We start from the raw sequence: 23,794 nt of genomic DNA on the forward strand, positions 1-23,794 counted from the left end.
GGTATGGGACATCTCTTTGGCCAGTTTGGATCAGCTGTCCTGATTCTGTCCCCTCCCAGCTCCTCCTTCACCCCCAGCCTCCTCACTGGCAGGGCAGTGTGAGAAGCTAAAAAATCCTTGTCTCCATAGTACAACACCACTCTATAACACCTAAAATCTCTAAAACATTGGTGTGTTTTCAACATTGTTCTCATCCTAAATCCAAAACAGCACTATACCAGCTACGAAGAGGAAAATTACTCAAGCCAAAACCAGGACAATGTTGCTCTGAAAAGCCTAAAAAGAAAAAATATATACCATTAGTTAGACAATTATGGACCATTTATGAGGATTAGACAACTTAAACTCTATTTTGTCTCTGTTTCTGTAATGTTTCCAGTTTCCTTCTTTCTTTCTGATATCTCATATCATATCATAAGTATCATATGATACACATCATATCATAAGGGACTTAATGATATCTCATATCATAAGGGACTCATATCACAAGGGACTGTTTCTCATATCATAAGGGGCTTTCTCATTTCTTCTTTGCCAGTCATATAAATATTTGATCAGTTTGTAGAGAGCAAGCATTGTAATTGATATGACAACAGAGGCAAGAACATAATTTAGGCTTTTTTTAAAAAAGGCAACATATTTAAAGATAAATGATGGACTAAAATTACATCAACTTTCTACTGACAAGTACAGAGATGGAACTTGAATGAAAAATTGAAGTACATATAAAGGTTAAGTTTAATGTGACTCATAATTTACTCTTAATTACTTACTGATTACTTCCTGTAAAGATAGATATTCATCATAATCACTTTGACCTGCATAATCACATAAAACATATAATACTTCTGACACCCTTAAGTTCATGGGTTTCCATTATTCAGAATAAATATGGGGAAATGTCTCTCACATTAAAAAGATGCAATATCTCTTATTTTTCTTGAGTCATTACATTGATTTTACTGACGTAAGTATACTTGCAATCTGTGGTTACTGCTCCATTACTCTTTTAAAAGGAAAATAGTAGTTTATGAACATACACTAATTTATTAACCAAAGTTGTTTTTGTTGTTGTGGTTTTGCTTGTTTGTTTTGTGTGTTTGTGTGGTTTTGTTTGTTTGTTTAGGAAAAAGTTATGCTTTCATCCATGCTGACAAAGACTTTGACTTGGCATTCTATCATATGCATAAGCTTGTTTTTCACTATTAGTATACCTTCATACCTTCATCCTTTGTGCAATGAGGTTTTGTCACAGTGATCTGCTCGATTATAACAATCAGTTAGGTGGTTTGATGAATCACTCCTTTTCTGTCTATTCATCTTGTTTTGATACCTCTAGTCACTCTAGTTTCTCAGGCAGCACACACCAACATGCACTACTAATTTGGGAAGAAAAAAACGTCGAAGAAAGAAATTGCCTTTATGACCTTCTCTTTTAGAAACTCTTATGTTCCCTGTTATTATATTATTTAATATAGCTATCTCTAAAGCAGAGGTGTAGACAAATACTCCTCTATATTTTCTCTATCTTATATACATAAGCAAGAACATATACATGTATATACATGTATTTAAAATATATGTATCTGTCTATAAAATATACATAGACATAGGTATGTGTTGATAATTAACTTGAACTCATTCTTCCATTCAAGTTCTCACCTGCCCGCATAAGAAACCTCACCTGATAAGAAACCGTAGCAATGCTAGTCACTAATGCTAACTGAAGGATTGGAATGGATTGAAACCTCTTGTTTCTGACATTGCATTTCACCTCACATTTCCTTTCCTGCTCTCAGGCTTTACCATGACAAATGTCCTGTGTTCTACTACAGTGGAGTACACACTGCAATTCACAAAGTAGTTCTTATTTCTTTGAAACCTTTTCCTGAGAGTAAGACAAGAGTACTGCGGAGCCTTGCTGGATACAAGAGGCCTGTCTTTACAGCAACTGATGGATGCTGTGGCCATGGTCCAATGCAGCTAATATTAGAGTCTTAGCTAGAAAAATTCATGACTTAATTCCAATCTGTAACCTAGATTCCTTTCCTTTAGAAAGAAAGTTTTGTTGAGCAGGCTAAGGGTAAAGAAGAACCTGGTATTCATCTAATTCTTATCCAAGTAGGGGACTGGACCATGAAGAGAAGTGGAAGATACATCAATGTGGATGTGACCAGAGAAACTCTGAGTTTCTAGTGACATCAGGAAAAGCATTAGCATCAGGAAAATGATTTGCAGGACAAAGAGTTCAGGATTATGCAGAGAATTAATGATGGATATTCCTAGCAGTTGGCCAAAGCTAACATTAACATAGTATGAGAACAAGACGAAGATGATAAATGTTTTTTTCTAAAGCCTCCACAGCAATGAGGCAAAGTACTGTGTATTAGGATTTTCAGAAGGTCTCTGAGGCACATGCCTCTGCAAAATCTCTGGTGACTGTCCTGGTGCATTACAGCAAATCCTACAGCTTTTCTCACCAAAGCAGCCTAATATGTAACCTAATTTGGAGTTGAATCTGGCAATGAGCTCCTGGAGTCTTTATGCATCTTAAAGTATCCTCTGCAGTCAGGCTTGGGTTTGTGTCTTCTCATCTCTGTGAAGAAAATCCTTTTTCTTTTATGAATCTATGATTTTGTCAGAAATAATAGCCTAGGTTTCTTCCTGGGTAATGGTAGAAGAAGATTATTTGTTTTTTGACCAACCAGTTCCAGTACTTTTCAGTTTATATTGGAATGAAGAACAGTCTAAACATTATAAAAAGAAGTAGACTCAAAATGTAAACAGTATAATTCTTATTGGGTCTGTCTAGGATAAAGTTAAGGAATGGATGTAAGGCTGAAAGAGAAAATTAAATTCATGTATTCAGTTCCACTATGTTGCAGGATTAGTGTGTTTCTATAATCTCCAATTAAATGCATCTGAAAATCTCTGTTGATGTTATTTTTCAGTGGTTTCACCACCTTTCTCTTGAAGGATGTTTCCAGGCTAAACATTACTTCTATTACAGTGTATTTTTAAACCAAGGGTAGTCTCATGACTTCAATTCTGAGTGGCTTAGTTCTTATTAAAACTATTTTGCTTGTGTCCTTATACCCTATTAAATTTGAGAAAGCACATTCAAAACACTAATAATACTTGATAATGGGGTGATCATTTTTGTCTTTGTTTTTAAGTTAAAAAGAGGAGGTTTTGTAATTCTGTTGGGAACGAAAGAGTCAGCAAGGAATTGTTAAGGTTTTAGTTCATGGCTCTGTATATTGTGCACGGATAGCTAATTAATAATAAATAACATAATAATAAATAATAATAAAAACGTAATAATAAATAACCAATAATAAATAACAATAAACTCAAATAAATATATGACATAATGGAAGATTAAGGGGATGGCAATAGTCTTCTACTCACTCTGTTTAATTTCACAGTCTTAGATAAAGCTGTATCATATGAAATATACTTCAGCCAAAGGAAAAAAAAAAAAAAAAAAAAAAGCATGCATTTCTATCATCAAAATACCTGTAATATCTTAACTGATTCAATCTCCTATTCATCCATGATCTGATTTCATACCAGGACTATCATAATTTGAAGGTATTTCTATTCTTGTATGGATTGCAGTCTGGAATGTTACCAATACTTGAGAACATTTTAAAGGATCAGTACCACCTGTTCCACTTTGGAGCAGTTGTCTGGTCAAAAAGACTGAATCAATGGAGCACATGAGTTACATCACTAGCACACATACTTCAATTTGATTTCATCTAAATAGAACCCAGTTATTCAGGAACGTTCTGTGACAGGAGCCAATGTAAGTAAGTGTGCAAGACTGGGAAATCAACATCAAAAATGCACTCCAGAACCAAAAGTAAAATCAAAACCAAAAATAGATCTTGATAGTTGTTGGTGTTTTTGTTATTGTTGTTGTTGTTGTTTTGTTTTCTTTTCTTTTTCCCTAGATGAGGTGGTTGCCTTCCTGGATAAACTGATTTCAAACATCTAGCAAATTTGCGGTATAGAATTTAATAGTGCAATATGCCAAACTCAGATTTAACCAATATTAGGAAATATATAGTTTATCATAATTCAAAGACTGCATTTGTTGTATTAGTACTAATTTCTTAAATCAGAATAACAAAACTTCTAAATTGAATTTTGTATCATGGAAGTAGACGGTATTAGAGAAGTCATTTGCTTTTAACATTAATAGATTTGGCACATAAAAATTTTCAAGTATTATAATGTAACTTTATTAATATCCATCCTATAATATGCCCTGCAGCACCACCAAACAACTGTATCAAAGAATCTGTATTTTTATTTTTTCAAACCTCAAAATTAATACAATTACACAGATCAGTTTTAATTTAGGGATGAAAGGATAAATAAACATGTATCTGTTAATCAAATGTAAAATTTGGTTCATAGATTGTATGGCTTCATAAAACTAGCAGGAGATTTAATATATCCAGTTGAATTGTACATTATTGCTACTCTGCTACACTTAAATATAAATTGAATTTAAATTATATCTTTTTTAGTTCAATTAAAAAAAGCATTGCTTTCATTATGGTTGTTTCTACTTGGTTCATTGCTCTACTGCTCCAAAGAATTAATGAATCATAAAAGAATTATTTCCAATGGAATTCTACCTTTTATTATAATCTAAATAGTTAGTTGGTAAAGCTCAATACAATAGCATAATTATGTTGATTCTTTCTGTTGGGGTATTTAAGCTTTGGAAACAAAACATTGTTATGTTTATGTAAAAATAAAACACTAGTAACAGTTCACATGAATTATCAAATATCTATCATGGATTAATTTAAAGTCATATCTTTAAATATTTGTGGGTATGCTTTACAATAATGTTTTGTAAACTCAGATTACAAATAATGGGATACAATGCCCATTCACTTTCTGTGATTTTGTTAAGTTTTTATGCTTCCGTTATCTCTCTGGTTTTGTTAATAAATGTAATTTTGTATCTCATATTTGCATGTTTCATGCAAGTTACTTTTAAAAACTGAGGCTTCATTATTACCTAAGTTATTATATATATGATGTTCTCTATAACTTTTGAGTTTATCTGTGAAAATATATCAAATGAGTAAGTATAGAAGGAAATATTTTTGCTACATATAGAAACATTCTTTAAATGTCTTGCTTGAGATTTTCAATACAACATTCTGTACATCCAGCAGAAACATGTCTGCAAAATACTCAACAGATGAGTACCTAAAAAAAAAAAACACAACACCACAACACCAAACCCAAACTGAAACAACTCCTCACCTTTGATGAAAATTCCACATAATTTCACAGGCATTTTTTTGCTCTTGTTGAAAAATTGGGATGAATTGTAGCAAGATTAGTTATCTCAGACAGTTATACCACTGAACTGTAAAAAAAAAAACAACACAAACAAACAAAAAACACACACAAAAAACCATAAAGCTAGGGGAAACTTATTCAGGCTTATATGTTGATATATTGATTCTGTACAGTTTTTGTACAGTTTGTTTTTCCACTTTCATGCTGATAATAATAACCATAACAATCCTGGGACTACACTTTCTAAAGTAATGTAAAATACTTATCAAATGTTGTAAGTAATCAGATAATTGCATTAAAGTTTTTACTTTAACATTTTAGAAAAAAAAAAAAAAGTAGCCAATTTTATATACATTGTCCTATTATTTTGTCTTATCAGGTGCTACAACTATTGAAAAATATGATCTCAGAACAAATATATGGATCCAGGCTGGAGTGATGAATGGCAGGAGGCTTCAGTTTGGTGTTGCTGTCATTGATGACAAGCTGTTTGTCATTGGAGGCCGGGATGGTTTAAAGACGTTAAACACCGTCGAATGTTACAATCCAAAGACAAAGGCTTGGACTGTGTTACCACCAATGTCAACACATAGGCATGGTTTAGGTAAGGAAAAAAAGTTTAAAAAATATAACACATTTTTCAGATACATATTTTAGAGTGCAGAATTTATTTTTTTTAAGCTATGATAGCGCTCAACACTTTCAACAGTAGCAATCAATAAGGACTTACATTGTTCTTCTTTGATCACTAAAAATATAAAGAAGTCTAAGACACTTTTTTACTATTTACCAAAGTATGAATACTTAGGAAAAAAAAAAGGAAAAAAAAAAAAAAAAAAAAAAAAAAGATGGACAGGGAAAGAAGCCCGAAACTTACACAGATCAGATTGGTGAGAATATTCAGGCTTGCTTTCAACAATGTTGGTAAAGATATCTTTGTTTATCAATCAAGTTGTTATAGACTTTCATTTAAAGTATTATATTTAAAGTATTATGTGTTTTTATTTATCCACTCTGATAGAAAATATATGAAGAATATATACACTATGTCAGTGACAGACTTTACAAAGTATTTGTAGCAATAGTTCCATCATGACCAATAGAGCACATTTTCCCATAGCCAGTTTCAGTCAGGCTTTTTAAAGGATCATCCATACCACTCTCAGCATTAATCAGCCTGTGTTGTATTCCTGTTCTCCTGTCTTTCTTTACTACTTACTCTACTAGCCACAAACCAAAAATTGCCTGATAGAAGTGATCTGAAGTGATCAGAAGGGTAAATCTGATATCTGAACTCTCCTTTCCATATGGTTTCTTGATTTTCAGAATCTAAAATGAAGATAAACTCTTTTCTTGTCCTTATTTGTCTACAACTGTTTATTTTAGCCATCTCTATTTATTTTCAATGCAGGAAAAAAAAAAGACATTTCTAAAATATAATTTATGATATCTACTTTGAATATCTTTCTTGCAATGAAATGGGTCACACATTAGAATAAAATTTCCCTATACACATGCATACTTTTAACATTTTTGTTATATTGACCTGACTTTAACTTCTTAATAGTAAAAAATTGTTCAATTTTATTTTCCAAGGATATTCAGTGATATGAGATTTAAATTAATATAATTTCAAGTTTCTGAAAGACAATAGAATTATGCCACACACTACTAATGTTGAATTAAAATTAATTCAGTACATACACCTTTTATTTTACCTTTTGCACAAATTCCTTATCAAGACAGATTAAAAGAAAAATCTTTTGTTATATATTGGAACTGTTGCAAATGAAAATCTACATATCCCATAATACTTAACATGGTATGCTATGAAATATAATACATATTAACTACCTGAAGTCAAGAGTCCCTGTTTTTCGCAAAATAATGGTATAATATTACTGGTAGCAGTGGAAGCCGCCTCAACCACGACTTTATCGTTGATTAACTTCTAGTTTGGCATTCATTTCATTGTTTGTTTGTTTTTGACACTTCTGGGAAATGTGTTAGCTATGTTGAAATCTTTAGTATTGTATCTATTTTCCTACTGAGAAATTGCTGGAATCTACCAAAAACTAGAAAATAAGATCAGTGTTGACCAGTTAGTAATATCATTACCATTTGTTGTTATTAGCCATCCTACATCTCAACTACAACTGCCATGTTGTTGTTCTTGTTTTCAACATTATTATCATAATTGTTGTTATCATCATTATCATTATTTGCCAGATTGTATATTTGCTTTGGATGACGGTGGAATGGAATTTGAAGATACTCAAAGAAATATGCTATTTTTTTTTGTTTTGTTTTGTTTTTTTTGTCTGCTCTCACTTTTGAAAATAAGCAAAAGAAATCTGTACTGTTTCCTTGATATAAAATGTGCTCTTTCTTTCATGCATATCATATTCCTATGGTACAAAAAAAAAAAAAAAAAAAAAAGCAAACAAACATAATAACTTTTTAATTCAATTACATAAGTCATTTTTTGGCGTTTGAAAAATATATTTTTATTCTTTCTGTGATGAGATTTTCTCTCATAAAGAAAGGAATTTAAAATCTATAGAATAAACCAATCAGAATGTAATATATAAGTTACAGAAAGCTGAGTTGCCCATTATGTGTTTTGCTAAAATAATCTGGTTTGACAGAATTGCTCCACAGTCCAGAAAATCAGAATTGGGAAAGGCATATTAGGTTATCACATCCATTCCACTGAGTTACAATTAGCAGCGAGTGCTGTAGTGTACTCTATCATTGTTGCACAAAATCAAGTTGCTTTTTTTTCCTGCCATTTGACACACATCATAACATGCATTCATACAGTGGCTGGCATAATGCAGTTTTGCTGCATGGTGCACAAATCTTAGAATAAAAAGTATTGAAGGTAATCTATGTCAAATGGCATCATAATACTAAATAGCTCTGTGGTTTTAAATTGTTTCCTATGCCAAATTTAATTACAACATTGCAGAAATACATATAATGTCTTTTATAGAGTGTTCCAGAATTTCACAGAATCTATTACTTTCATTGCTATTACCAAAGAGTGGTAAAAATGCAGTGACTTGAGCTATTACATACAAAAGCATTAAGAAAGCAGGAAAAACTTGATAGAGAGATATTTTTTCTCAGTGCCAAGACAAGTTGGAGCCATGATCCAAAAGCTATTGTAATCAGTTCAAAAACTTTAAGATTTAAAATTTAAGATTCAAGATTGACACTTCTATGGGTGCTCTTGGTCAATAGATTTAGAATATACTTTTATATTTTAAGCAAAGCTGTTCAGGAATGTTGAGTTTTTGACGAAAAAAGTTGTTATGTTTTCCACAGGAGAAAAAAGAAGTACTCGAGGTACTCGAGGTTAAGGGGAAACCATTTGTTTGTGTTTGTGTGTGTGTGTGTGTGTGTGTGAACTTTTGAATTTTTATATTGAAGAAAATGGGGCTTTTTGTAAAAAATAAAAATGTGAAATGATGAAATACATAAAAATTGGGACTGGTGATGATGAAAACGGTTAAAAACCAAAATTTTCCAAAATTGTTTGGAAAGCAATATAGATATGCTCTTTATTTAAAATTGTACAGGAACTATATTATTTCCTGACAAGCTCTGTTAATAGAATTTGTGTTTGTTTGTTTGCTTTAATTTATTTATTTATCCAGGAATCCCATAAAGTTGTTATTTTAGTCAAAGACCTTTTTAATGAGATGAATCTACAATAAGAAATCCTTTTTCATTTGTTTTTTAAAACATACATTATGTTATATACATGTATTGTTGATGCTAGAGCTGCCTAAATTAGATTTTATATACAAGATTAGAAGCAGACTAGATTAGAAGCAGACCTCCCCTCCCCTCCCCTCCCCTCCCCTCCCCTCCTCTCCCCTCCCCTCCCCTCCCCTCCCCTCTCTTCTCCTTTTAAAATCTGTAATTTCTAAAAAAATATATATATAGTCTAAAATTTCTGCAGATTTTAAAAGGTGCCTTTAGTACAAATATCGGAAAAAAAAAAGCAATATATAAATCACCTTGAAAAAGGTGGAGGACAAGCTGAATGTAACAAGGAAGTTGGTACTACAGGGTTATAATGAATTGTTGAGTGGAATAGAAATTATGCAGATTAAAGATGCAGTTCATGAGGTGAATACAGAGAATAATCACCTTACTTCATTTTATGGGAAATAAGCTTTGTTAGACATTTAGACAGTGTACAACCTGTCTTGAGTTTTACCTTTTTCATAAAACATTTAGCTGTAAATTATTGTTGTTCAGTGCTGGAAATCTAAAGATGAATGACATCAGTCTTTAGACCTAAACAGAAGGATAACTTTCAAGTCAGTCAGAGTTTAACTCACGTCTTCCATTAAAACCAAACAAAACAAACAAACAAAGAAACTTCTACTGTGGCAATGAAATTGTTTTAGATAGTGCTGAAGCCCCAGCAAATACATGTTTTTCTATATAGTTATAATTTATCAAAAAGACATTCAAGGCAATGGAGAATGCATTAAAGTAGGATAACTAAAAGTTTGATACAGCTTTAACAGTTACATGGTAACTATAAAATAAACAGTAAAAATGTAGAGAATAAAGGGATCCTTTTTCTTTCTCCACTGGTTTGCAAGATTGCATCTTTTTATGTACCACCATTTCTGAGCTACTGAGGAGGAAAACTGGGAAAATCACATCTTTCATTAAAAGATAAATGAAAATATATGTGCTAGTAAAACAAAAAGGGTTTTATAGCAAAATAATTCCAGTTTTTCAGTATGTTGAGTGTCTGTGGAGCAAACCGCTATGAGGAGACAACAAAACAGAAGGTCAATAGACACATGCATGAGAATCTGAGATTTCATTATAGATAAGTAGGCAGATATGAACCTCTGGTGTCCTAATGGACAGAAGGCCAAAGAGAGAAAGTCAAGAAGAAACCAATGTCAGTAACAAGCAGAGAATTATATTATCATTAAAGTCAAGAGAGCAATCTTATAGTAGCTCATAGCCTGTTGGTATGACAAAACTGAAATTATTTGCAAATAATTAATTTGCAAAGAAAGTTCTGTAACCACTCTAACTATTAACAAATAAAAGAATTCTTAAAAGATACAATCGTGGTTTTCAGCCCCAAAGTAGAACACTGTATAAAGGAAACTTCCAGATCTTATTTTGATAAAGCATACTGATAACTGTCAATTGCTCATTTCATAGGCATCTGTTTGTTGTTGTTGTTGTTGTTTTCAAGCAGTCAAACCCAATAATCAACTTGAAAATAATACAGGCCTTCATACAACCCTACATGTATACTACTGATTGAGTTCTACTCTATTAGGTGATGACATTTCATATTTCCAGATATATGACACTCAATTGTTGGATATTTAGATACTCTGAGCAAATGACCATGTGTCATGGTTCCACTTCAGTGGGTAGCCGAGCTTCACCACAGCCACTCTCTCACTCCCCTCCTCAAAGAGGAACGGGGAGAAAATCTGATGAAAAGGGCTAAAAGGTTGAGATAAGGACAAGCAGATCACGCAGTAATTATTGTAATGGGCTAAGCAGACTCGGCATAGGGAGATAGTAAGATTTATCGCTTACTACTAACAAGCTAGAGAAGTGAGAAACAAAGGAAAGAAACCAAAAGCACCTTCTCCCCCCATACACCCTCTTCCATGTCCTCCCCCTGAGCAGTGCAGGGGAACGGAGGAATGGGGGTTATGGTCAGTCTACAGCACTTCTCTGCTGCTCCTTCTCAGTCACTCTCATCCCCTGTGCTGTGGGGTCCCACCCATGGGCTACAGTCCTTGATGAACTGATTCGGAGTGGGCTTCCCACAGGCAGCAGCTCTTCCAGAACTGCTCCAGATATGGGTCCGTACCACGGGGTCCATCCCTCAGGAGAAAACTGCTCCAACCTGGGTCCCCCACGGGCAGCAGCTCCTGCCAGGTCACCTGCTCCTGCATGGTCTCCTCTCCACGGGCTACAGGTCCGGCCCTGAATCTGCTCTGGCAGGGGTCTTCCACTGACCGCAGCCTCCGTCGGTGCAGGGCCACCTGCTCCACCGTGGCCTCCTCCACGGGCTGCAGCGTGGAACCCTGCTCCACCGTGGTACTTCACGGGCTGCAGGGGGACATCCTGCTTCACCATGGTCCTCACCACAGGCCGCAGGGGACTTCTGCTCCAGTGCCTGGAGCACCTCTCCCCCTCCTTCTTCACTGACCTTGGCACCTGCAAAGCTGTTCCTCACTCCTCTCACTCTCCCAGCTGCTGTGTGGTGCAGCGTTTTTTTTCCCTGTCTTAAATATGCTCTCACAGAGGCGCAAAACAACATCGCTTATTGGCTTGGCTCTGGTCAACAGTGGGGCCCTTCCCAAACATGGGGCAGCTTCTAGATCCTTCTCACAGAAACCACCCCTATGGCCCCCTGCTACCAAAACCTTGCCATGTAAACCCACTACACCATGATGTCTGTTCAAATCAAGATTAAATTGTCAGAACTGTGAGTTTGATACGTGCCAAATCTGCAGTACATTCTGATTGTGAAGGGTGTCTGAAGTGCTTTTGGACTTTTACAAATTGGCATTCATGAACACCTAATACTTTAGTCATGAAGAACACATTTGTTTATGACATATGAGCTTCATGAGTATAAATTTCCACTGCCTTGTTCGTTTGTGTAACAAGAATAAACAGTTTCCAAAGATTATTCACTAGGATTAATTGTAAACAGTATGACTAGAATGGAAAATGGAACTGCCCAAGTAGAAACACTCATGTCATGCACACCAAAAGAGTTCTTTGAGTCAGTATCTTGTTGGAAAGATCTTGTTTTTTTTGCACTGGTAAATTTCTTCAGCTATATCTGCATCTCACAAGGCACTACTATGATGGATACATGTAATCTTGCTCAGTGTGTGGTATGTTCAAATTGTGCATTGCCACAGATAGGAAAATAAATAAAATAAAATAAAATAAAATAAAATAAAATAAAATAAAATAAAATAAAATAAAATAAAATAAAATAAAATAAATAAAAATCTTGAATCCTCAAAAACTATAATCTTCTAAGCATTAAGCAGAGTGGAATAGTTTTTCAAGAGGCTCTCTAACTACAATACAGCAATGGTCTGACACAGCTATATTGCTTGCCATTCAAGAAGCAGCTGGTTAGAGGTTAATTTGAGATTTTTTCTTTTATTCAGTGTTGAATAGAACCATGTACCTCTATGTCATTAAATTATTGTTATTTTTGAATGTTGAAATATCATGAGAAATATCTAATTCTAGCTTTCACTCTTTGTTGACAGAAGATTTGAGCCTTTAAAGCATTTTCTCTGCAATATTGATTTGCATGTATATTAGATTTTTGCTTTGGATTTTTTCTCTTAATCATCAGGAGCATTACAGGGATATTTTTATTCTGAATTATAAAGTACCTTGTCATTGTACTTTGCACCTTAGTAAGTAGCATATCATGACCCAATTCACTAAAGAGCTACAAATCATAATGGCAACACTTATAATAATTTCTGAGTCAGGTTCTCAGGATAATAGTGTGGCAGGGTTGAGAATCTCTTATCTCATCTACAAAACCAAATGTAAATAAAGAGGTGGCAGGCAGAGCTTTACCTCTATAAATTTGCATTATATTAACATGTCAGTGTAATATTGCCTGGCCCTAGAGGGCAAGGGTATTTTCATAACTCTTTTAATCAGCCTTGATACCAGCCTCTGAATAAAGATAGGGAGAGGTATTTTCTACAACATGTCATTGAATATTCACTGAGGAAGGTAGGTCAGGTCTAATTCTTCAATTTATCACATCCTAAATTCCCAGTTTTGCCTATGGCTGTCCTATATGCAGTATCCCAAGAACTATAATGGTATTTCACACCCAGTTAAAATTATGGTTGTGAAAATTAAATTTCAGGTTTAATTAACTAATGCATAATTTAAAACAAGATAGACTTTACTGTCATTATTTTTCTTTATTTGAGAGCACTCGTATGGAAGAAAAGTGGTTTTAAATTTAAAAAGGGCAAAAATAGTATCAGACAAAGCAGCAAGATTAGCCAGAATGATTACAGAATTGTCTATTTCTGTGGATGTGTGTGAGAAAGGAGATCGGTAGAAATTTACAGCTACCTGGAAAATGAATAAAGTCAGATCTTAAAGAGGTGAAGTAAAGTGTGAGTATTACTTAATCAAGTTTCATTCTTGGATTACAAGTCACTAATTTATTTCTCCCATTGCTTTCAATTTCATGATAAAACAAAGTCTGTCCTCTTCTTAAAAGGTAATTTCCTCATTAAAAAAAAAAAAAAAAAGTTGTTGGATACAAGTTTATCCTTCGAAGTTAAAATTCTGTCTATGCAAAAATACAAATTCAGAGAACACAGTACAGTTTACATGTAAAATTTAAAATTTCACAGGGTTTAAATGCATTAGGTCTATCATGCAGATGCAGAAAGGCAAAGCTAGAAATAAGATAGGCTGTGCTCCTTTATTTTATACCACTACAGAAAAGCAATCTAAAAATCCCATTCCAATCTTCAAGTATAAATAATTGAACCTGTGCAGATCTCAGCACCTAGTTAAGCATAATAGGTATTTTGTTACATAGGTTTGTGAAGGTAATTGAAAGGAGAGTGCATGCCATTGCACACTGGATTATATTCATTTTTACATCTCATTTACCTAAAAAATAACACTGTTTCCTTTCATAAAGCCCTGAGTCTAAATAATTAGCAGAATTATTTTCCAGGTGAAATATATATGTGTGTGTATATATATATATATATATATATATATATATTCTTCCCATGCAGAGTAAGATGTTATTGAAACTAATTATCCTTCTTTCTTGGGAGGTGAATAGAATAAAATAGTTCAGTTGGAAGGAACCTTCAAAGATCATAGAATCATAGAATCATAGAATATCCTGAGTTGGAAGGGACCCTTAAGGATCATCAAGTCCAACTCTTGACACCACACAGGTCTACCCAAAAGTTCAGACCATGTGACTAAGTGCACAGTCCAATCTCTTCTTAAATTCAGACAGGCTCGGTGCAGTGACCACTTCCCTGGGGAACCTGTTCCAGTGTGCAACCACCCTCTCTGTGAAGAACCCCCTCCTGGTGTCAAGCCTAAATTTCCCCTGCCTCAGCTTAACCCCGTTCCCGCAGGTCCTGTCACTGGTGTTAATGGAGAAAAGGTCTCCTGCCTCTCGACACCCCCTTACGAGGAAGTTGTAGACTGTGATGAGGTCTCCCCTCAGCCTCCTCTTCTCCAGGCTGAACAGGCCCAGTGCCCTCAGCCGCTCCTCGTACGTCTTCCCCTCCAGGCCTTTCACCATCTTCGTAGCCCTCCTCTGGACACTCTCCAACAGTTTCATGTCCTTTTTATACTGTGGTGCCCAGAACTGCACACAGTACTCGAGGTGAGGCCGCACCAGCGCAGAGTAGAGCGGGACAATCACCTCCCTTGACCTACTAGCGATGCCGTGCTTGATGCACCCCAGGACACGATTGGCCCTCCTGGCTGCCAGGGCACACTGCTGGCTCATATTCAACTTGCTGTCTACCACGACCCCCAGATCCCTCTCTTCTAGGCTGCTCTCCAGCGTCTCATCGCCCAGTCTGTACGTGCAGCCAGGGTTTCCCCGTCCCAGGTGCAGGACCCGGCACTTGCTCTTATTGAACTTCATGCGGTTGGTGATCGCCCAGCTCTCCAACCTATCCAGATCCCTCTGCAAGGCCTTTCCACCCTCATTCGAGTCCACAACTCCTCCAAGTTTGGTGTCATCAGCAAACTTGCTCAAAATACCTTCTATTCCTACATCCAGATCGTTTATAAAAATATTGAAAAGTACCGGCCCTAAAATGGAGCCTTGAGGGACCCCACTGGTGACCGCCCGCCAGCCTGACACAGCCCCATTTACCATAACACTTTGGGCCCTGCCCGTTAGCCAATTGCTCACCCATCGTATAGCTGTATGGGGGACATTTTGTCCAGTAGGATCCTATGGGAAACCGTGTCAAAAGCCTTGCTGAAGTCCAAAAAAATCACATCAGCTGGTTTCCCTTGGTCCACCATACGGATGATCTTATCATAAAAGGAAATCAGGTTAGTTAGGCAGGACCTGCCCTTCACAAACCCATGCTGGCTGGGACCAATGACTGCTTTGTCCCCCAGGTGCGCCTCAAGAAGTTCGAGAACCATCTTCTCCATGATTTTACCAGGCACTGACGTGAGACTGACAGGCCTGTAATTGCTAGGGTCTTCTTTCTGACCCTTCTTGAAAATCGGCACAACATTTGCCAGCTTCCAGTCTACCGGGACCTCTCCAAATTCCCAGGATCGTTGAAAAATAATTGAGAGAGGTTCTGCGATGACATCCGCCACCTCTTTCAGCACCCGGGGATGAATCCCATCCGGACCCATGGACTTGTAGGGATCCAGGTGGAGTAGCAAATCCCGCACACGTTCAGGGTCGGTTGGGAGTTTGTCATCCCCACCGTCCCGGTCCTCCAGCTCAGGGCACCCTGGGTCCCGAAGCCCATCATCGGCATTGAAGACAGAGGCAAAGAAGGCGTTAAGCGTCTCTGCTTTGCCTATGTCATTGTCTGTGAGGAGACCTTCCCTATCAAGGAGCGGCCCTATGTATTCTTTAGTTCTCCTTTTTCCATTCACATATCTAAAAAAACCCTTTTTATTTTCTCTCACAGACACAGCCAGCTTCAACTCTAGGTGTGCTTTAGCCACACGAATTTTCTTCCTACAAACACGAACAGCATCTCTGTATTCTTTCCATGTCACCTGGCCCTCCTTCCATTAGCGAAACACTCTCTGTTTCCGCCTCATCTCCATTAGAATGTTCCTGGTCAGCCACGCTGGCCTCCTGCCCCGCCTGCCTGACTTGCGATATTTAGGAATTGCCTGATCTTGTGCTTCTAGGAGGCATCGCTTAAAGAATGACCAGATCATCTAATCTGACTACCTGACCACTTCAGGGCTAACCATAAGTTAAAGTGAGCGCATTATCCAATTGCCACTTGAACACTGACAGCGACGGGACATCAACAGCCTCACTAGGAAGCCTGTTCCAGTGTTTAATCATCCTCAGAGTAAAGAAATTTCCTTAATCTGAAGGTCTGAGGTCCAATCTGAACCTCCCCTGGTGCAGATGTGTGCCGTTCTCTTGCATCCTGTCATTGGTGAAAGGGAAAAGAGATCAGCGCCTCCTTGTTCATTTCCCCTCCTTAAACAAGTTGTAGAGAGCAATGAGGTTGCCTCTCAACCTTCTTTCCTCCAGACTAGACAACTCAAATATTCTCAGCTCCTCCTAATAGGAAATGCCTTCCAGACTTTTTACTAGCTTTGTTGCCCTTTGTTGCCTTTGTTTGATGCTTAACATCCTTTCTATACTGTGGAGCCCAGAACTGTTTACAATATTCAAGGTGAGACCACACCAACAGTAAATATAGAGGAAGAATCACCTCTTTTGACTGGCAGGCTATGCAGTGTTTAATGCATCCCAAAATGCATTTTGCCCTCTTGGCTGCAGGAGCACACTGCTGACTCATTGTTGAGCCTATTGTCAAACAGCACCCCCAGATCCCTTTCTGCAGAGTTGCTCTCTGTCCACTCTTCTCCCAGTTCGTACATATGTCCGGCATTATTCTCTCCCAGAAGCAGAAACTACCATTTTCCTTTGCTGAGCTTCATGTCTTTGCTGATTGCCCAGTGCTCCAATATATGAGATCCATCTGTAAGGCCCCTCTCTTGTCCCATCAGGGAGTCAACAGTACCTCCAAGTTGAATACCAGTAAACTTGCTGAGTATGCATTCCAATCATTGATAAAACTGTTGAACAGAACTGGCCTAAATACTGAACCCTTGAAAAAAGAACCGTAGTGACTAGCAAGATGTAGCCCCCTGAGCTCCGCTATCAAGCCAATTCATCACCCAGCACAGCGTGAAACTTTATTTCACAGTTGGACTATTTGTCCAGAAGGATGCCATGAGGGACAATATCAAAGCCCTTGTTAAAATCCAGAAAGATTATATCTGCTTCCTTCCCTTCATCCACCAAGCAGGTGACCTTAGCATAGGAGGAGATCAAGTTACTATGGCAGGATTTTTCCTTCATGAACCTATGTTAACTATGCCTGATAATAGCTTTGTTCTTTAAATACCTTTCAGTATCACCCAGGACAATCTTCTCCATAACTTTTCCTGACACTGAGGTTAGACTAACAGGTCTGCAGTTTTCTGCATATTCTCTAATGTCTTCTCTTATGCCCTTTTTGTGGTTGGGTTTAAGGTTTAACACTGGCTAGCTTCCAGTCAGCAGGGACCTCCTCAGACTTCCAAAACTTCTGGTAAATTGTTTAGAGAGATCCAGATATAACATCCACTCTAATTCCTTCAGCACTCGGGGGTGAATCTCAACAGGTCCCCTTCACTTACAAATGTTGGGCTGATACAACTGTTCCCTTAAAATTTTGGTGACCACACCAATAGAAAGTCACTTCTCCCCAAGCCATAGTCCTCCAGCTCTAAGGTCCAGGCAGCCCAAGATCTGTCTTTAGTATTAAAAAAAAAAAAAAAAAAAAAAAAAAAAAGGAGAGAGGAAAAAGAAAAAAATAAATCATTAAATGCCACTGCCTTTTCCTCATCCTTACTTAGGTCACCATCCCTTTCAATTATCAGTCTGATGATTTCCTTTGACCTCCTTTTGCTGTTGACTTTTTTTTAAAGAAGCTTTTTTTATTGATTGACACCACAATGGCCTGTGTCAACTCAAGCTGAGATTTGGATTTTCTTGTGTATTTCCTGACAGTGCAAACTCTGTACTCTCCATGTGAAGCCAGACCTCACTTCCAGAGGTCATGTACTTTCTTTTTCTGCTGTAGTTCTATATGGAGTTCCTTGTTCAGTCAGGCAGGTCTGCTGTCCTGCTTGCTTGACTTGTGGCACAAAGGAATTGTCTGCTCATGGGTTTTAAAAAATGATTCTTGAAAAGCAAACAGCTCTCATGGACACCTAAACCCTCTAGAACTGATTCCCAGGGGATGCTGTTAATTAGCTCCATGAAGAGCTTGAAGCTCTTTCTCTCTTAAAGTCCAGGGTGTGGCAATTCTGCTGACCTTTTTTGCTCCTTACACCAGAGATTTTAAGCTCAACTATTTCATGATCACTTCAACCAAGACAGTAGCCCACTGTCACGTCTATCACAAGACCTTCCCTACTGTCAAACAACAGATCTAGTAGAGCATCTTTTCTAGTTGATTCGCTCAGTATTTTTGTCAGAAAGTTATCTTCAGCATGCTTTAGGAATTTTCAGGACTTGTGTTTCTCCCCATTACTGGGAGGACTGAGAAAAATGCTGTCTATGCTCCTGAGACCTTTAGCTGTCTCCCCAGGGCCCTGAAATCTTTTTGATAGACTTCAGGCTTCCTGTAAGTATGTTGTTGGTACCCACTTGAAAAAGGAGGAGTGGGTAATAGTCTGACAGCTGTATATATGCTCAACAACTTCCTGGTAACATCTCTGACCCAAGCCCCATGGAGGCAGCAAACTTCTGCCAAGAGGATCTGGTCTATAGATAGGAGCCTTTGTTCCCTTCACAAGGAAGTCACCAATGACTACAACTCACTGCCATTTCTACATGATGTTGGTACTGGTGCTGCACTTGCTACGAGACCTTGGCTGATCTAAATTTGAAGGGAGGATTTGCACAGATAGCTTTTTTTTTTTTTTTTTTTTTTTTTTTTTTTGTCTGCCACACTTAGAGATTTATACCTATTTAGTAACAGAAGCTCTATGGGTAGACAGGGACTCCTCTTGTGGCTCCATGTACACTTCTGCTTCACAGTGTCCCAAGAGTTCCTGCCTTTATCCTGATGCAGACCAGATACCAGGCCTGCCACAGCAGTGGCCATGCTAGCTTGGCATGGGTATAGCAGAGAGGGCAGAGCATGGCTCTCTTGATCTATATTACCTTTTCGGACTTCCAGCTGCTTTTCAGTCTCCCTGTCTCTTCCTGGGGCTTGGCCATGAGGCAGAGCATCTACAGGGCCACCAGGCAGGGCATCTACATGCACACACCTTGCACAGGTGTGTGCTTACACTCTCCATCCTGAGTAAACCCCAGGCCCACTCCACAGCCTGAGCAGGTAGTTGCATGAACTACCTGGAGTAGTGGCATTAGCCCTTCCTGGTGCTGGAGGCACTGAAGCAGAGAGCATGGCTTTCTACCAAGTGGTCACAATGTCTGTGCCTCCTTGCAGCCACACAGCCAATAGAATATTGTTTAACGTGTTGCTGTGGGCTAGGGAGGCTTCCAGGGCTGCAGGCCTCACCTGCTGGTGAGGAGAGCAGGCAGGTAAGGCAGGCTGCCTACAAACCATGACAGAGAGCACTGCCCTTCTCACAAGCCATTCCACTGCCATGCAAATACCCCTGTCCATGCTCTTTGTCACTCCCTAGGAGTGGATCATACACTGCTTCCTTCTGTTTTGAACTGGCTTTGTTGTCAACTGATTCCACCCAACTCTCATGGAGCCCTCTCATGAGATGTGTCCCCTGCTGGCCAGTTCCTCCACACACAGCACACACAGTATAGTGCCTCCACACTTAACAGTACATGGCAGACAACAGATGCAAAAGTTTGTGAAGAAGCTTCCACAAAAGTCATAAATACTACTGAGGCACAGTCCCCAGAAGCTGTTGGAGCACTACCCTAGTCCATCAGAAGACTCAATTTAGTCTGAACTTCCAAAAGTGGATGAAACTTTACAGGCCTGGAGCTGCAGGGGTGCCTGGGGCCTCTGGCTCAAACTGGGGACAGGGAAGATAGGTTATTCACTGGTGGATGTGAGTAAACTCTTAACAAGTTTGCAGATGCCACAGAGCTATGAGAAGTGATTGGTTGATACACCAAATGGTTGTTTAGCCATCAGAGACCTCAACAGGCTGGACAGATGGGCTGATAGAATTTTAATGAAGTACAGCAAAAAGAAATACTGTCCTGCACTTGGGGAAGAATAATTCCATGCATCAGTACAGGATGGAGGGTGACTGTCTGGAAAGTAATTTTGCAGAGAAGACCCTGGGGGCCTGATAGGCAATGAGTTGCATGAGTTACCAGCAATGTGTGCTTACAACAAGGAATGTCAACAGTATCCTGTGATGCTTTGGGAAGAGTGTAGTCAATAGAATAAGGGAGATGATCTTCTCCTAGTACTTACCACTGGTGAGACACACCTGGCGTACTGTGACCAGTTCTAGTCTCCCCAGTACAAGAGAGATTTGGACATACTGGAGTGAAGCCATTGAAAGGCCACTAAAATATTAAGAAGCTGGAGCATCCCACATGCAAGGAGAGTCTGAGGGAGCTCAGGCTGTTTAGCCTGGAGAAGACTCATGGGGTTCTTATCAATGTGCAAAAATACTTGATGGAAGGGACTAAAGAAAATGAAGATGGTGTCCTCAGTGGTATTGAGTGAAATACAATGTGAAATACAGGAAAAATAATCTAAATATAAGGTGTTTTGTTTGTTTTACTGCAAGGCACTGGCACAGGCTTCCCTGAGAGGCTGTATGAGTATTTTTTGGAGATATTCAAAAGCCTTCTGGATGTGGTCTTGGGCAACTGGCTCTAGGTGACCATGCTTTGAGCAGCATGGTCCAGGCAATCTCCAGATATGCCTGCCAACTTTGACCGCTCTGTAACAGATATACTTCAAGTGGATCTGGGAATTTGAAACTACCATAGGACAATGGGAACAGGATTCCAGCCCATCAAATATCTTGTTTCTCAGGCTTCAGTCAGTTTTCTTATAAGCCTGATGCCTGATCATATGACAATACAACACAGAATAGAACACTGCCACATGATTATATTTTTGTCAGTTTTAACACCATATTTAAATAACTACAGCAGTTGTTTGATGAAGACAATTGGTTAACATATTTTATAAATCCTTAGGGCTTGTAGCACAGGCTTATCATCCACGCTTAAATAACTATTCCATTACTAAGAAAACTGTTGAATCTACATTCAGCTGCTGCTGATGCAATGAACCAATTCCTTTTTATTTAATGAATGTCATCAACAATATCAGGATTTCCATTTCTGCATTACTTCATTTCACTCTTATGGTTTTATTTAAGCAGTTCCATACTAAGATTAAAAAGACTCATCTCATTTAACAATCTTTGAGATGTATTTATTTATAATTTTCATTTTTCTATACTTACTATAAAGCATGGAACAAATAAAAAGCATATGTCTTACTAAATCTGTGAAGCTGACTTTGCAAAATTTGAGGGGCCTCATGGCCTACTTGCAATATTTGAAATCAAAACCAATTCATCAGTTTAAAAGAAGATTGGATTTTTTTTTTTAATTATTATTATTATTTTTTTTTCAGTATTACAGTTTAATTCTCCCAGAATGAATTTTGTATCTTACAAAGCAATGCGCCATTCTCCAAAAAAGGATAGATAGATCCCTTAGCTGATATGGATGACAGAAAGATGAGAGAAGGGAGTCAAAATAAAAGGAGTGGAAAGGATGATGGTGGCAACAGAAGAAGCAGGGAGATTTAGGGAGAAAACACACAGAGTTTTTTCAGTGACCTTTAATGTTCTTTTCATTTTTCAGAACACTATTTTTAAGATTAGATTGGTATGATTTTAATATTCCTGTATGATTTTTGCATTGAAAAGTAATCTGAAATTGTGAAAGTGGCTGATAATGAGTAAGCTGCTGCTGCATGTAGGAGAAAAGGAAATTTGTCTACTTAGTTACTTAGTCCAGGCTTTCAAAGTGTAACTTCTTAATCTTATTTTTTCTTCTTCTTTTTTTTTTTTCTTTCTTTTTTCTTTTTTTTTTTTTCTTTTTTTCTTTTTATTTTTTTTTTCTTATTTATTTATTTATTTATTTATTATTTCCTTTAACCAGAAAACTGAACATATTACAGTCAATATTTCTCCTGTTTTCTACCACTATCGTGGCAGGCAGAAGAGTGTATGTTATAGCTGGTCTCTTTCTGGATATTACTTCACTTAATAGAAATCAGAAAAACAGAATTAGCGTCATCAACTTCAGTTTCAGAAAGTGTGTTAGGGAGAGTGTTTTGCACTCTAAGGTGATAGACAGAGCTCTGAGTAAATACTGGTTGAGTAAATTAATAGGTTTTCATAGCATAGCTTAGAAAAAATACAAAATTCTTTATTTTTTAGTTATAGATTTACGTCTTCACTTTTCAATGTGTTATGAATGTCTTCATAATAACTGTAATAATTGAAAAACAAACAAACAAACAAAAAAAGCAAGCAAAAGAACTGTATAGTATGAGTACCTAGAAAGGGAATAATAAGAAGAATATTAATAATACTAAATCCAACTGCATTTCTATTAAAAAACAAAAAGAAAACTGGTTGGTGGCAATTTGTCTGCTTATATATGCAATGAGTTCTACTTGTTGTTTTTGGCTGCCTTTTCAGTCACACAGACATGGGTGTCTCAAATATATAAGAAGAGATTTTTTTCCACCTCAAAAGCTGTATATGCAGTATTGTGATTTTTTATTAAGATTATTTAATAGTGAAGAGGAAATGAAAGCTTTTAGTTGGCACTGCATCACAAAAGCAGCAGCCTGACAACTTTATTTGATTTGATTAAAATAATTTGAAACTTTTTCCAAAAAATATTTTTATTGTGTTTGAAGCCATGTATTTTATAGATGCCTCATAAAGGAAGTTATTAGTTGTTTAAAGGAATGAAGGCATAAATTAGGCAATTACAACTTTTCTCTCAACTCTAATTTTATAAGTTCTAGGTATTTATCACAGTATCTAGGTATCCTATCACATTAATAACCAAAATTTGTACATTGTTACATTCAGCACATTCTGCAACAGTTTAGAAAGCTATATTTTGAGAGTAATTATTCAGAATGCATGACCAAAAGCATAATTAAAAAAAAATATATATATTAAAAAGGCTGGTGGAAATTTTGATCAGAACATTACCTGAAAGGAAGTTACGGGGAGTTGGAGGTTGTAGTCTTCTCACAGATGACTAGTGATAGGACAATAGGGAATTGCACTCCTCAAATTGCAGTACAGGAGGTTCAGTTGGAAATTAGAAGAAATTTTTTCTCAGAAAGAGTGGCTACGCATTGGAATGGTTTGCCTAGGGAGGTGGTGGAGTCACCATCCCTGGGGGTGTTTAAGGAAAGGTTGGTTGTGGTATTTGGGGACATGGTTTAGTGGATAATTTTGGTGGTAGGGGGACAGTTGGACCAGATGGTCTTAGAGGTCTTTTCCAACCGCAGTGATTCTATTCTTGTATGACCTTGGCTACTCCCAGAATGTTGTACAGTCTCAAGTGTACATAATTTACCAGTATTGCAAGGTGGGCATTTTTTATTTTCTTTGACTCATT

At 37.3% G+C, this 23,794-nt stretch overlaps 1 protein-coding gene across 1 annotated transcript in view; it reads left to right on the forward strand.

Moving 5' to 3' along the window:
* KLHL1 (kelch like family member 1) overlaps window positions 1–23,794 on the forward strand; it is a 245,005-nt gene that overhangs the window by 180,256 nt on the left and 40,955 nt on the right. Inside the window, exon 7 of the mRNA XM_027472827.3 lies at window positions 5,714–5,938. Within this exon, the coding sequence (XP_027328628.1) occupies window positions 5,714–5,938 (225 nt within the window). The remainder of the gene's footprint in view (window positions 1–5,713; window positions 5,939–23,794) is intronic.

This window comes from Anas platyrhynchos, chromosome 1 (genome assembly GCF_047663525.1).
Source record: "Anas platyrhynchos isolate ZD024472 breed Pekin duck chromosome 1, IASCAAS_PekinDuck_T2T, whole genome shotgun sequence".
NCBI lineage: Eukaryota > Metazoa > Chordata > Aves > Anseriformes > Anatidae > Anas > Anas platyrhynchos.